This window comes from Sinohyriopsis cumingii, chromosome 4 (assembly GCF_028554795.1).
Source record: "Sinohyriopsis cumingii isolate HCF-2022 chromosome 4, ASM2855479v2, whole genome shotgun sequence".
Taxonomy (NCBI): domain Eukaryota; kingdom Metazoa; phylum Mollusca; class Bivalvia; order Unionida; family Unionidae; genus Sinohyriopsis; species Sinohyriopsis cumingii.
In genome coordinates, this window is record NC_142964.1 from 25956332 (window position 1) to 25969806 (window position 13475).

The following is a 13475-nucleotide window of genomic DNA, read 5'->3' on the forward strand; positions in this document are numbered from 1 at the left end:
TGAATGACGGCTGATCCTTCTGTTGTTTTTTTTAAATGTACCAATACAAATTTTGCTGAAACTTCAAAGAAAACTGGATTACCTTTGAAATATAGATTGCTGTGTATAAATACAGAGCAAATGGAAAAATATCTCTGAGTTATAAACTGTCAACAATGCAACTTTATCATGAGTAAATGAAAGTTTACCGTTGCGTGTTCATCGTCTGATCCTAACAGTAAGTTAACAAAATTAACAGCTTTTGGATTTAGCGCAAATTCATCAGACAACACTGTCACAATTATGATGGTAGTAATGCTTCAAGTGCAACAACACACCATGATGAATGGGTCAAAAAATTCCAGAAAATTTCTTGACAGCTGGAAACTTGGATGTCTGTGGCTGAGATATAATACAAAGTTGAAGCAGATGTTCTGTGATATATGTATCAAGGCACAAGTTGTCAATTCATTTATAACTGGCTGTGATATTTTGAAGGAGTGTGTCACCAAACATGGATAATGGAGGGGTAAGTTAATTTTGCTCATTATCTTTTACTTTTGCCATCAATCCCGTGTTATGACTCAATCACGATGAACAAATGGATGACACATGTGCAAGTGGAATTGTCTTGTTGTTGGCTGACCACAATTATCTTTTCATTGACTAAATGAATAATGATGTGAAAAAATTCAGCATTGGGAGGACAAAACGTTCACTGCAATGGCACAAAACCTACAGACGATGCCACTTTTGAATGCCCAATCATCAACACAGTGATAACAGGAAATATTCTGTATCATTCTGGTAAATATGAACATGCCAGCAAAATCAATGAACTTAATGAACATAAAGCACAGTTGCCAAAACTAAAATATTAGTAAAGTGCAAAGTGAGATTCTATCATGGTGATGTTTATCTTGCCACTGCCAATATTATCATGTATGATCTTGTATCTGTGTGGTTATTTCTAGAGGTAAATTGATTAATCAATCTATCGATGTATTTCTATTTTTTTTCATATTGATATCCATATCGATACAAGAGGTATAGAATCAATACAATATTATATTTACTCTGTACATCTTAATCTTCAGCAGTTGAGAATAATTATTAGTTGTTTGCCTTTTTATTCTTTAAATTGAGAATTCCACTGAGACGGCCATAGCAGGCACATGCACTTATTTATATCAGCAACGAAGGAAAACTGACAACACCCACTCACCTTCCACAAATTAGCAAACACAAGAAAACTAACTTGTGTGGTTCAAAATTTGACTTTACCCATTCCATAATGATCATGTGATCCAGTCAGTCAGCATGCTCAGCCACAGATAAGATATATTAACATAAAGAAGATATTCCAGATTTGTTCCCCATAAATGATTTAGTTCCTTTACTGATCATTTAATACCCACTTTTATGCCATATTTGCTGTTGCTTCACATCTTGTCCATTTATATTGAATATAAGGGTGCGTCATATAATTGTGAAATATGTTACATTCAATTCTGATTGGTGGTTATTGTTTGTTCAAGTCTTGAGTAAAACAATAACCATCAATCAGGACAAACTTTAGCCTACTCACTGGATCTACAGCAAAAGTGTTGGCATCAAAACTCAATCTAAATAGATACAAAGTAACACAGAAACTTCATACAAAAGTAGTTATGAAATGATCTCTAAAGTATTTAAATTCTAGTTTGGAATGCCTCATTTTATGCTGACACACTGAAGGTAAGGATGAGAACGTCATATGAACAGACGGTTCAGCGTAAGACTTGGTGTACCCTTGGGAAAGGAGCATAACTTCCATTTCCATGGCAACAATGTCTTAAAACCATTAACAGACCTGGGTAACACTAAATAATCTAAATGTTATTGTGGGGTCTAACAGAAATTAGAAATGTGTTCATATAACAATAATACATAACAACAGTGCCTAACAACTTAACTAAACACAAAACTGAACCAACCAGATAGACAGATGGGCAAAGGCAACACAAAATGACCCTATGGCAGTGCTGTCCAACCCACGGCCCACAGGCCGCCTGCGGGCTGATATTAAATGTCCTGCCAGAGCTAGAGCAGCTATATAGTTGTTGCTTTTCAGTTTATGCTGCGGCCCTTGGCTTCAAGAAAAACATTTTTCAATTGCCCATGGTGTCAAAAAGGTTGGACAGCACTGCTCTATGGCATTAGCAGTGCAGTACAACAGACATTAATAAACCCATCTTACAGATCATACTTCGAATGAATGCCAACAGCTGGCAGTAGCTGATGTTCGCGTCATCCCATTTATTTATGAATCAAGAATAGGCCGAGGAGTTGCGAATGCATCAAACTACTTTTTCATTTCCAAGATCTAGGTCAGAACTACAGTCAATCCAATCATAGAAATATACCAGGTGGTCTAAAGATATTGTGGTTTCCTTTTGCAAAGAAATTTCTGTCAAACAAAATGTGTGTGTGTGTGTGTGTGTGTGTTCTGGATTTTTAACATTGCTTTAACAATTTTTCAGTCATATTACTACGACGTCTGCAGTGTGGTAGTTTACAGTGATGTCTAGCACTAGGGCATACAAAATGTATGTTTTGTTTCGTAAATCACTGTGCCAACATGCATCCAAAGCAGTTTTATGATGGAGAAATATGTGATGGTCCAAATGACTCACCTAGGTCTCTGCCTGTCGTGTTGCCATATACTGCACCAGTTCCGCCATGGTGGTGGTGGTGGTCAGAGCTAGGACTGTCTAAGTCATCAGGGTCTCCTATATCGTCATTCTCAGTCACTGAAACAAGTTTATTATAAAATCTGGAAACAAGCACACTTCTGGTGTTTTTGTTGCAAAAATATGTGCGTACAAGACACATACTGAATATATATGAAACCTAATAGGTAACATTAGCTCATCTGTCATCTGTTCCATTTCCAAATGCCATTTAGAACAATTATTATCTATTTACATACCTTTCACAAAATTTTAAAATTTTTACCTTTAATATTTTATTTTGTACTTCATGTTTACATTCAGTTTGAATGGTTTATCTTCCTAAAGTATTTGTGCATTTGTTCATTTACATTTGTAGAACTTAAGTTTTAATAGGAACATTTTAGCCATTATTGTACTGATGTGCCATTCAACACTTATACATGCATACTCTTATATGATTTGGCCTTTATCTTCTTGCAGTCATTCTTCTTTAAATCAACAATACTATCTAGAATTAAATGTGTCTGAAAAATCTTAATATTAAATCAAAATAAATAATGGCATCAAAGAGATTTCAGTATTGCATGTGCTTATACAAAAAATAAGTGTTTACAACCTTAACTGACTTCAAAACTAATGACATATATATTAATTTAATATCAAGGTACTGAAAAACATTGTTCCATGAGATGTACGTTACAGTTTGATTTAATGAATTCAAAATTCTCTTAAAGTTTTAACTTGTTTCCGACATGAAACTGAAAAACATCTTTAATTTTGCCAATAACGCCTTTGTAGTCCTGCCAATAAAGTGAACAATATTCCATGAGCAAGAATCCAACTTACTTGTATGCAGCTTCTAATTACCCTACAAGTATGGAAAGAAAATTTTAAAATAAGCAACACTTATCTGTTATCAGGATCATTAAGAAGTTCATCATTAATTCCATCTCCTGAAATAAGTACTGCAAAATTTGTAACTTAAGTTCCCTATCTAACACTGGTCAAGATACTTTTCATAACAATAAATGATAAATTACATTCTCAGTATCTATTGAAGCAGTAAACTCATATTCCAAGTATTGGGCAGGGAACATACAACACTGCAGCAAAAAAATGTTAAGTGTTGTAGAAGAAGATAGCTACAATATTTCAAGTTGTCAAAGGAGAATGTGTTAAAACTTGTTGCCAGCTACTAATGAGAACACTATTTTCAGAAACTGTAATGTATATACAAGAGAGGTAACTCTGTCCAAAACCTACATTCCTGTACAACTCCATGAGCGACAGCAGATGCACAAGTGTCAAAGTAGCTCTGCAGGGTATCGACTTGACGGGACAATATGTCTCTGAATGTTTCCACTTCTGCCAACTTCTCTCTTAATCCTCTGCCTCGCTGTCAAGAAAAGTTGCATACCATCATATTATTGTCTGACTACCATATCTTGCACACAATTTTTTTTATTTAATACAAGTGTGAAGACTACCCTCCTGTGTATTATTTACAATCTGAGCATTTCTTTATAAGCTTCAGTTAAAACTAATGTTAAAGTGCAGAAATAAAGAATGACCTTGACCTTTAACATTTGAACCCAAAATTGCCCCAAGTGCAAACCATCCACAATGTTTGGTAACCATATTTGATGCAGAACTCAAGTTATTGTGTGGAGACCCTTTTCTTCTTTCATTCAGAGTAACTTTGATCTTTTGACCATGAAGTTGTTATTGGTTATTCCTTACCCCAAGTGCAAGCCATTCACATAATCTAGTAAATGTAGATTAGTAGCAAACTTGCATTTCTGAGCAGAAGGTTTTTCCTTCTTTTAGTCAAGTGGCTTACGAGGGTTCTTCTTTAGACCAAGTGCAACCCATAAGCATATCAAATTAACACCAAATTATAGCAATTATATTATTATTTGACCACTCTGTTAGGACTTGTCAGCCTGGTGTCAGGATTATGTGTCTGGGTGGGACATGATGCCAAAGTGCAAGACATCACTATAAGCAGGCACACTGCAGACACTGTAGCAATAAGATGAAAAATTGTCAAATCTATGTTAAAACTCCAAAACACACACAGAGATATTATTGTTTATTAATTATTTTGAGATAAAATAAAATCAAAAATCTCTGGTCAACAAAACAATGGTAGCCCGCCCCCACGAAAAATAAATGATCAGTACCGAACAGTGGATGAATTTGTTATGTGAATGATTGTTGCCAAAGTTGTAATTGAGAATATGTAACTAAGTGGCATAATTAAGCTTATAACGTGGCTGACACCCTGTCAAACACATTGTGTCGATATCAGAGAGCTTGTTGATAAAAAAGGAAGCATTGACATTGAAGCTGAAAATTTACTAGCAACACTACTGATAGCAAAGAAATATTGAGTGAGATGCCAGCACCTGGGCAAAATATTTATCAGAGAATATCAGCAAATATAAAATATGCATACTCAACAAATGAGAAAATATTTTGTAGACTAGAGAAATTAAGTAAAATTCAATTAGAAAACAACCACTGTACTGAAAATCTAAGGATGATTCATGGTGTTGCACCTGAATACATGTACTTAACACACTAGCATGGCGTGTTCTTGTCAAAGACACTAGCTCCCATTTCCTCTGCACGATATAGCCAATACAGTGCCCTTAAAACCAGCAAAAAAGACATTCGTTTTCATAATGTAAACAACCAATGTGATTAGTGAAAGTGGAGCCAAGTTTAACACATACCTTATAAGACGAGGCTGATGCTGTTGAGAGACTTGTGCCTGATGTCAGGGAGATCATAGATCCATGTCGATGTAAATTCGACTCGCTACCATAACCAGATTCTGCCTGCTGCAATAAAATAAAGACTGAAAGTACATTCATAATCATACCACACATTTTTCAAGCTTACTGCAATTTGATTAAATTCTTTTTTGGCATTAAATGGTGATACAGTATCAGAATTGCTATGACTCTATGGTCTTAAACTATATAACAGAAAGAAGCCATGGTCTTAAACTATATAACAGAAAGAAGCCAAACCATCAAGTTTAGTAAAATTCAAGAAACAATTTATTTCCCAAGAATACAAAAAAAAATTCATATGACACTAACAATATTGTGAATTAAATTCAAAATAAAGTATGTTCTATCATAAGTCCAAAAGTATGGAATGTTTCCAATGAAATCCAATAGTCTTGAATGTCATGAAGTACCAATAGTCTTGAATGTTCTGATTTACTAAGTCTTGCATGTACTGAACAACAAACTGTCTTGATTTTCCTGATGTACCACAAAGATATATACGAGAATGTCTCTGAAAGAATTCTCAGTAATCCCAAAAGTTTTAGTTCTGAAATCAATGAGCACTTTGTAAATCCAATGAATAATTTAAATAATATAATAATTCCTCCCAAATTTTATCAGAACATAACTTCAAACTCTGATCACAGATTCCCAAATACTGATATGAAACAGAAGTGAATTTTGTTCACCAAATCATCTATATATACAAATTTCATCTGCCCTATGAGGTAACAGATTTCTAATGGAAACACCCACTAACTCGTAAACTAAGTCAAGCCTAGAACACAAAGTCACATAAACATCCTGTTTACTACTTATAACTGTCACAAAATTCAGGTAGGCAACAGCTCCAACCATCAACTATGGACAATTATATGACACAGACAGTTCAAGAATATTTGAATTTAAAACTGTTAGTGCTCATAATATAAGCACACAACACAAAGCTTTGTTATTATCAATGCTGTACAAACTGAATGGCCCAATGCCAATATCTGATGCAAGTCTCAGGCAATTGTAATTTTTCTATAAGAGTCCTTTGAGGGACTGATGCTCTCCTGCACAAAAAGAAATTCCAGAATTTAAGATAAGTCAATTTCTTATCTTTAACTTCTGCGTGCTGAAATCATCTATTATATTTCTGTGCAATAAGATTGTCTAATTTGCTGCTTCAGAAACCATACTGGTTGTAATATCTGCACCCTTTTCATTTATGGCCTAATAGACATTATTAGAAGTCTTCTGGAGAAAATCCAAAACTGACCTGACATTCCATTTGGGAGACGTAGTGACAAGATTTTCAAGATGGTCACTGTAGTCTCCATACTAGATGTCAGATCTGGCAATAAAACTGTCATTCAGAACCAACTATACACTGTAAGTTTTCCAGTGAAAACCCCATGTTGATATGACTTTCCTTTAAGATTAGCAAAACCAAGATTTTCAGGATGGCTACTATGGCAGACAAATTGTATGTCATATCAGCACCATTTTCATTTAGAACCAAGTTGACATTGTTAATTCTTCTATTGAAAACCCCATGTTAATTTGAACCCACTCCCAATTCAGAAGGACTAGTGCTAACAAGATTGTCAAGATGGATGCCATAATAAATGTCAGACAGGTTCTATTTTCATTTAGGATCAGCTAAAAATGAAAAGCCACTGTCAAATTAACTTTTCATAAAATACAAGTACCAACAGCATGTTTTTCAAAATGGTCACTGTGCAGATCATACTGGATGTCAAATCAGCACTATTTTCATTTAGGACCAACTAGACGATACAAGTCTTCCAGTGAAAACCCGATGTTGATACGACTTTCATTTCAAGAGTAGCAAAAACATGATTTTCACATTGGCCATATTGAATGTCAGATTAGCACCAACATGAGAAATCTTTTAGTGAAAACTATATGTTGATTTGTCACTCATTCAGGATTAGTGCTAAGATTTTCACGATGGCTGCCATGGTGTCCACAATGGATGTCAGATCGACAACATTTTTATTTAATACCAAATATATGGGGCTTTTTTGTAAGACCCCGACTAATGAAAACCCAGTTTTTATATGTTATTTCATCTAAAAGTAGTGATAAAATATTCAAAATTTTGCAACAAATTTAATAGGATTCTTGCATTTGAGCAACTTTGGACTTTTCTAAAGAATTAACTGTTGCTTAATCATTACACCACTGATACAAAAACTATGTTAGAGTTAATGCTGGTAGAAAGGTCTTAGGTATTCCACAAATGATTCAGAAAGATTTTTGTTATGTGAACTAAAATCAGCTTGATATTGTGCAATAAAACTCATCATTTGTAGTTAAATAATTATATATTTTTTTCCTTTATCATGAAACCACACTGGGATTCTTTTTAGAATTTGACAGTATTCAGAATCACCAATGGAAACCATTCGATAGCATCCAGAAAATAAATATTTAAAAAAGTGCCCAACTGGAAGAAAATTCAAGTTCGGTGGGGTCTAATGTAACAGGACAGATTACAAATGTACTAGACAATATATCTTAGATCGGTATGCTGATTGTCAACTTCATCTATACTTGAGCTTAATGGAAGCCACAATTTTTCCAGCTGGCATACCAATATGATATTTTGTCTAGTACATTCTGGAATCATATTAGAAGAAAAAAAAACAAAACTGATCTATTCAGACACTGCCAAACCTAAAGTTTCTTTCTCACTGCCACTTAAAGCTATAAATGCATTCCAAGGCATCCCAATGGTTCCTTACGGCACACCCCACCAACAATGGTTCCAGAGAGTGACAATGAATACCCAAATCTGATGTTCTCTCAGGACTCAAAAGAACTTCTTGTACTTAAAAAGTAAAAACATTTTATGCACTATTAAGTGCTGAAGTTCAACATCACTTAACATTCAGTGTGCATCACTTATACAGTGGATAACTTTTGCACAATATGCTATGAACATGTCACAAAGGAAACCAACTTTTTTTGCTGTTGCTTTGGTTTAACACCATTTCTCTGTACAAGATAGGGCCATACATGGTGGTCAGTATAAATGGTGGAGGAAGAATCTGGGAAATCCCCAGGTAAGAACCATAGAGAAATGGGATACTAACGGCAAGCCTTCTCACATAACCACACCGGCTGAGCATGAGACTCAAACCCATGCAGACAAAGTTGAGATGGCAGTGACTGGTAAAAATGAATGCTTTAGACCACTCTACTAACTGGGGTCCCAGTACCTGATATAAGCTTGAAATTAAAATGGGTAAAGATTAAAAAAATGATATGTTGCAGTTTCACACCTAACCCTCAATTTCTTAATGGTATTCAAATTTATGGGGATACTTTTACTAAATGTAGGCATCATTCTGAGCCAAAATAAAACCTCCATTACAGTGAGTTGTCTCTGATCCTGATGAGTCATTCTGCTGGCAAGTAAAAAGCTAATGCTATGGACACAATTTTTTTCTCATTTCCCAGGGTCACCAGTATTTTCAAGCCTGAAACTTTATTGACACATTACATGCAAAAGGGAAGATGCCAGTAGATAATTCTGTCAGAGTGTCATTACTTTTCACAAGAAAATGTTGACAGTTTAAATTTAAATGTGCATTTTAAGTGTGTCCACCTATTCAAACCAACATTTACACAATGTATGGTCATAATTTATAAAGCAGATAATGTCAAAACAGCAACTGATTGTTTGATATTTAGTTGGGGCAATGACGTCAAAATGTTTCAATTCTTTTGGGCAATCAGCAATCTTCCTTTATGCTACCTGTGTGTTGCCTTCTGGCACGTCTCTACATCACTAACCACTAAAGGCACATCAACAGAGAGTATTAGCTTTTTATTGGAAGACCAAAGAAATTAATAAAAACTTTATTCATTTGGACTCATAACTTTTTGGACCATCTGGGATTTAATTCACAATATTAGCTCTTTTTCAATTTTTTACTTTGTATTCTAGGGAAATAAATTATTGAATTTTACAGAACTTGTTGGACTCACTCTTTTCTGTTACTTAGTTTAAGACCACTGAGTCATAATACATATTTAACTCATAAACATGTCTGAAAAAGAAAATTATGACACAGTAAAATAAAGGCATCGCTGTAAATATGAATACCACCAGGAAGTAAAGTAAATGCCTTTGTTTGCAACTGCAATATCTCAAGTTACAAACCTTCTCGTTTATTATAATTTTATCTATGGATCCATAAAAGCATAATATTTGCATGTTTTTTTTTTTTACACATTTTAGTATCAAGCTTGCATTAGCTATCTCTGGTTCTTTAGTAAAAGCATACATGTACTTAGAACAGGGACAAATAACTCCTGAGCCCAGTTTCTACCAGGTTTGAGGGGACTGGCAATGAAGAATGGGAAACTTTATTTTACATTGGATAACTTGAATAACATAAATGATTTATTTTTATGGCAAACAGTAAAATGAACATGTCAGTCATGCTAAAACTGAAACTAGGGAATTAATAAAACTATGGTTAGAAACACTTGGCAAGTAAATATTGGTCAGGACAAGTCACTTTCACAAAATCACCTGTCCTGGAGAAGTATCTGTGTGTAACATCAGACAGTAATTTAATGAATTTGTGTTTATTTTGTAGCAGTGAACTGTTTTATTACTATACAAGCAATTTAGACACATTGTTCAGTTATTTAAGAGTTGGTTTGCTTCTTCACCATCATTACAGTGGAACCCCACTATAACGCAATAATTGGGGTTTTAAAAATTGGATCGCGTTAATATGGGGGTCGCATTAATGCAGGGTTTTATAGTATTTAACTTTTTCAGAGAACAACTCATTGGCACATATACGTGTATTCATGTCTAATGTATATGATGAACACAGTATCAGCATCGTTAACTGTTGTGCTATCGTGGCATGCAGTTTATCCATAATGCATGCAATTCCATCGAAAAATTGTACACAGATTTACAATATTCAATAATTTTGTCCCAGATCATTGTGTCTAAATTCAACGTCTAATATACAGTATGAACAGAGTATTAACACCGTTTACTTGCTGTCTGATATCATACCTCGGGGCTTGCAATTAATCCATAATACATGTAATTCCATAAATATTTAAACTATTCAATAATTTTGTCACACATCATTATGTGTCTGAATTCAATGGGAAAAATAAACAGCAAAATTAGGTTAAGAAAGACAAAGCATGTGTACAGTTCATTACATTCCAGGTTCTATGAACGGTGTCCGTACAAATTCCATGCTGCTAAAATTTTCTCATATCTGTTTCAGTGTAAATTTCCAATAATTAACGATTGTACACCTACAGCAAGAATAATTAATGATCAACATGTGCTTTCAGTGTGCATATAACTTTTACTTCAGATTTTGTGAATATCAAAAGAAACGTGTAAAAACTACTACACCCGGTACTAATCATTCCACAAAGCGCAGAGAACGACTTGCGTTTGTGACCTTACTTTTCCATAACGGTAAAATACTTTAATGACAAATAGGAAATTAATAACAAGTTCATAAACAAGTATCATACACATGTAAAACCAGAGAACTAAGTGTAGTAGGCCTGCAATGGTCATGAGTCATTTTTATAAATTTTTTAAAGCTGAACGCATGTACAATTTTATACCCTTTCAATTTCCAGCTAATAAAGTGGACATTATTTACTAGTCAACCGATTGCATCTAATAACATCACCAAGCCCAGCAAACATGTTGGCATCTTTCGGTTTTTTTATATTTATTAAATTGTGAGACTCTTTTATCAACGATCGCATTGTCTGCTGCTTGGTTGTGCATGCAGTTAAAGAAGAAACACATGTTGGCTATTGTTTGAGCAACAGCTCTATACAGAATTAATTTAAGACAATCACAAAGACGACTTACTGGCTTTACTCATGGACAAGTAATAAGTAACATTTCCGATAATGTTTACTTTGCCATAACACTTCAAGAACCTGGCGAAATTGTTAAATTTCAGTAGCTACACCAGGATTGTATTACATTCAAATTTGTGCGCTAACTCTTCCTCAAAATGATAATAAACATTTTACACACTATTTCTTATACTAAAAAAAAACAAACATTTTTTCCTGGTAAGAGAAAAATACATGTACATGTATTTTAAAATTTCATTAACCACACCACAATCGTATTGTATACGAATTTATACTCGAACTCTTCCCCAAAATGATAATAAAAGTTGTACACACTATTTCTCGTACATAAAAAAATCCCTCCTACAAGAAAAATACATGTACAAGTATTTAAAATTTCAGGAACCACGCAACGATAGTATTATATTCGAATTCATACACGATCTCTTCCCCAAAATGATAATTAATTTTTTTAACACTATTTCACGTACTTGGACCAAACAAATATTTGTTCATGTGTGAATGAAAATACGAAATTTCAGAAGCCACACCAAGACTGCGTTAAATCCAAATTCGCGTTATTGCAGGGTCACACTGTATAAACAACCCAATCCTTAGACCACACTCACCCTGTGTGCCTCAATAGCTTCAATCCATATTTGTCTCTCCTGCTCTGATTCAGCCCGCAAATACCACACTGAATCGTTGACACTGACATCAAATCTGAACTCATCAAACTGATGGGGCTGAAAGAAAAAAATATTTCATCAAATATTGAACAGAAAATGGCTTACAAACAAAATTACTAGAAGTAACGACTACAATCAATGAATCAATGAAACTTCATGAAAAATACCATTACAAGCCTGTTGCTAGAAAAAAAAAATCACATATTACAATCATGTTGCTAGGAAAAAAATTTCACATATTAAAAGCCGGGGCCCCAAGTGGCCGAGTGGTCTAAAGCGCTGTCCGTTAAGGATCACAGCCATCTCACCTCTGTCTGCATGGGTTTGAGTCTCGGATTTAGCCAATGTGGGTATATGAGAAAGCTTGCCAGTAGCTTCTCGTGGGTCGGTGGTTCTCTCCGGGGTTTTCCCGGGTTCTTCCTCCACCATTAATACTGGCCGCCATGTATAGCCTATCATGTGCTGAAAAATGGCGTTAAACCCTACAACAACAACAACAACAACAACATATTAAAAGCCTGTTGCTAGAAAAATTTTCACACATTACAAGCATGAAATTTAATGCTGTACAAATTGGTAAATGATCCCTTAACCATTGTGGCACCTAGGATCCCAAGGTCAGGGGACACCTTTGATCTTAAGGGCAGGGAACACATAGGATCTCAAGGGCAGGGGAAACATAGGATTACAAGGGCATGGGACATGTAGGATTACAAGGGCAATAGACACATACACTCTGGTTTTGATACTTGGAACAGCCAGGGTTCTCAATAGACATATACACTCTGGTTTTGACACTTGGAACAGATGGAAATTCCAATATGCACCTATTTATGACTTGCATTGATTTGGTATGGAGTAGTGGTTTGTATTACACCTGTGGCATAATGTCCCACTAAGCACATGCTGTCCATAATTTTTTTTACTGTATGCATTAATAATCCACACTGTTTACACCTTGCAAGCCAATATCATCACACTTGTGTAAAATCATTATGAACTGGACAAAGCAAACAGGCCACTGATATATAACCAAATAAAGGTTAAATTTTGTAAAATTATCTTCAAGGTTTATGGTAGCAAAATAAAGTGGGAATCAATTATGATTTGATTGGGATCACTGTTTATCAAATACCTTTAGTGATGTATGTTTGATTGCCAAGCAAATACATGTATGTGCATGTTTTTGATTTTTAGCTTAAACAATTTTCAGTCATATCGTTATCATGTCTGCAATGTGGCAATTTATAGTGATGTCTAGTACTGGGGCATCATGCTGCCGACATGTAGTATGATGTCCCACCCAGTCACATTATCCTGACATTAGGTTGGCCAGTCCTAACACTAACCTCTTAATACTGAGCGCCTAGCAGACAGCTGTTAGTACCAATTTTATAAGTCTTTGATAT

At 34.7% G+C, this 13475-nt stretch overlaps 1 protein-coding gene across 2 annotated transcripts in view; it reads right to left on the reverse strand.

Moving 5' to 3' along the window:
- The window catches only part of LOC149800835 (ceramide transfer protein-like), a 62858-nt gene that overhangs the window by 37023 nt on the left and 12360 nt on the right, over nucleotides 1-13475 (reverse strand). Inside the window, exons 2-5 of one of the 2 annotated variants that reach the window (XM_089954844.1) lie at nucleotides 12007-12123; nucleotides 5432-5536; nucleotides 3957-4089; nucleotides 2655-2771 (exon numbers count right to left, since the gene is read on the reverse strand). In XM_089954844.1, the coding sequence (XP_089810970.1) occupies nucleotides 2655-2771; nucleotides 3957-4089; nucleotides 5432-5536; nucleotides 12007-12123 (472 nt within the window). Of the gene's footprint in view, nucleotides 1-2654; nucleotides 2772-3956; nucleotides 4090-5431; nucleotides 5540-12006; nucleotides 12124-13475 lie in introns of both variants that reach the window. The other variant, XM_089954843.1, reaches the window with a different exon arrangement.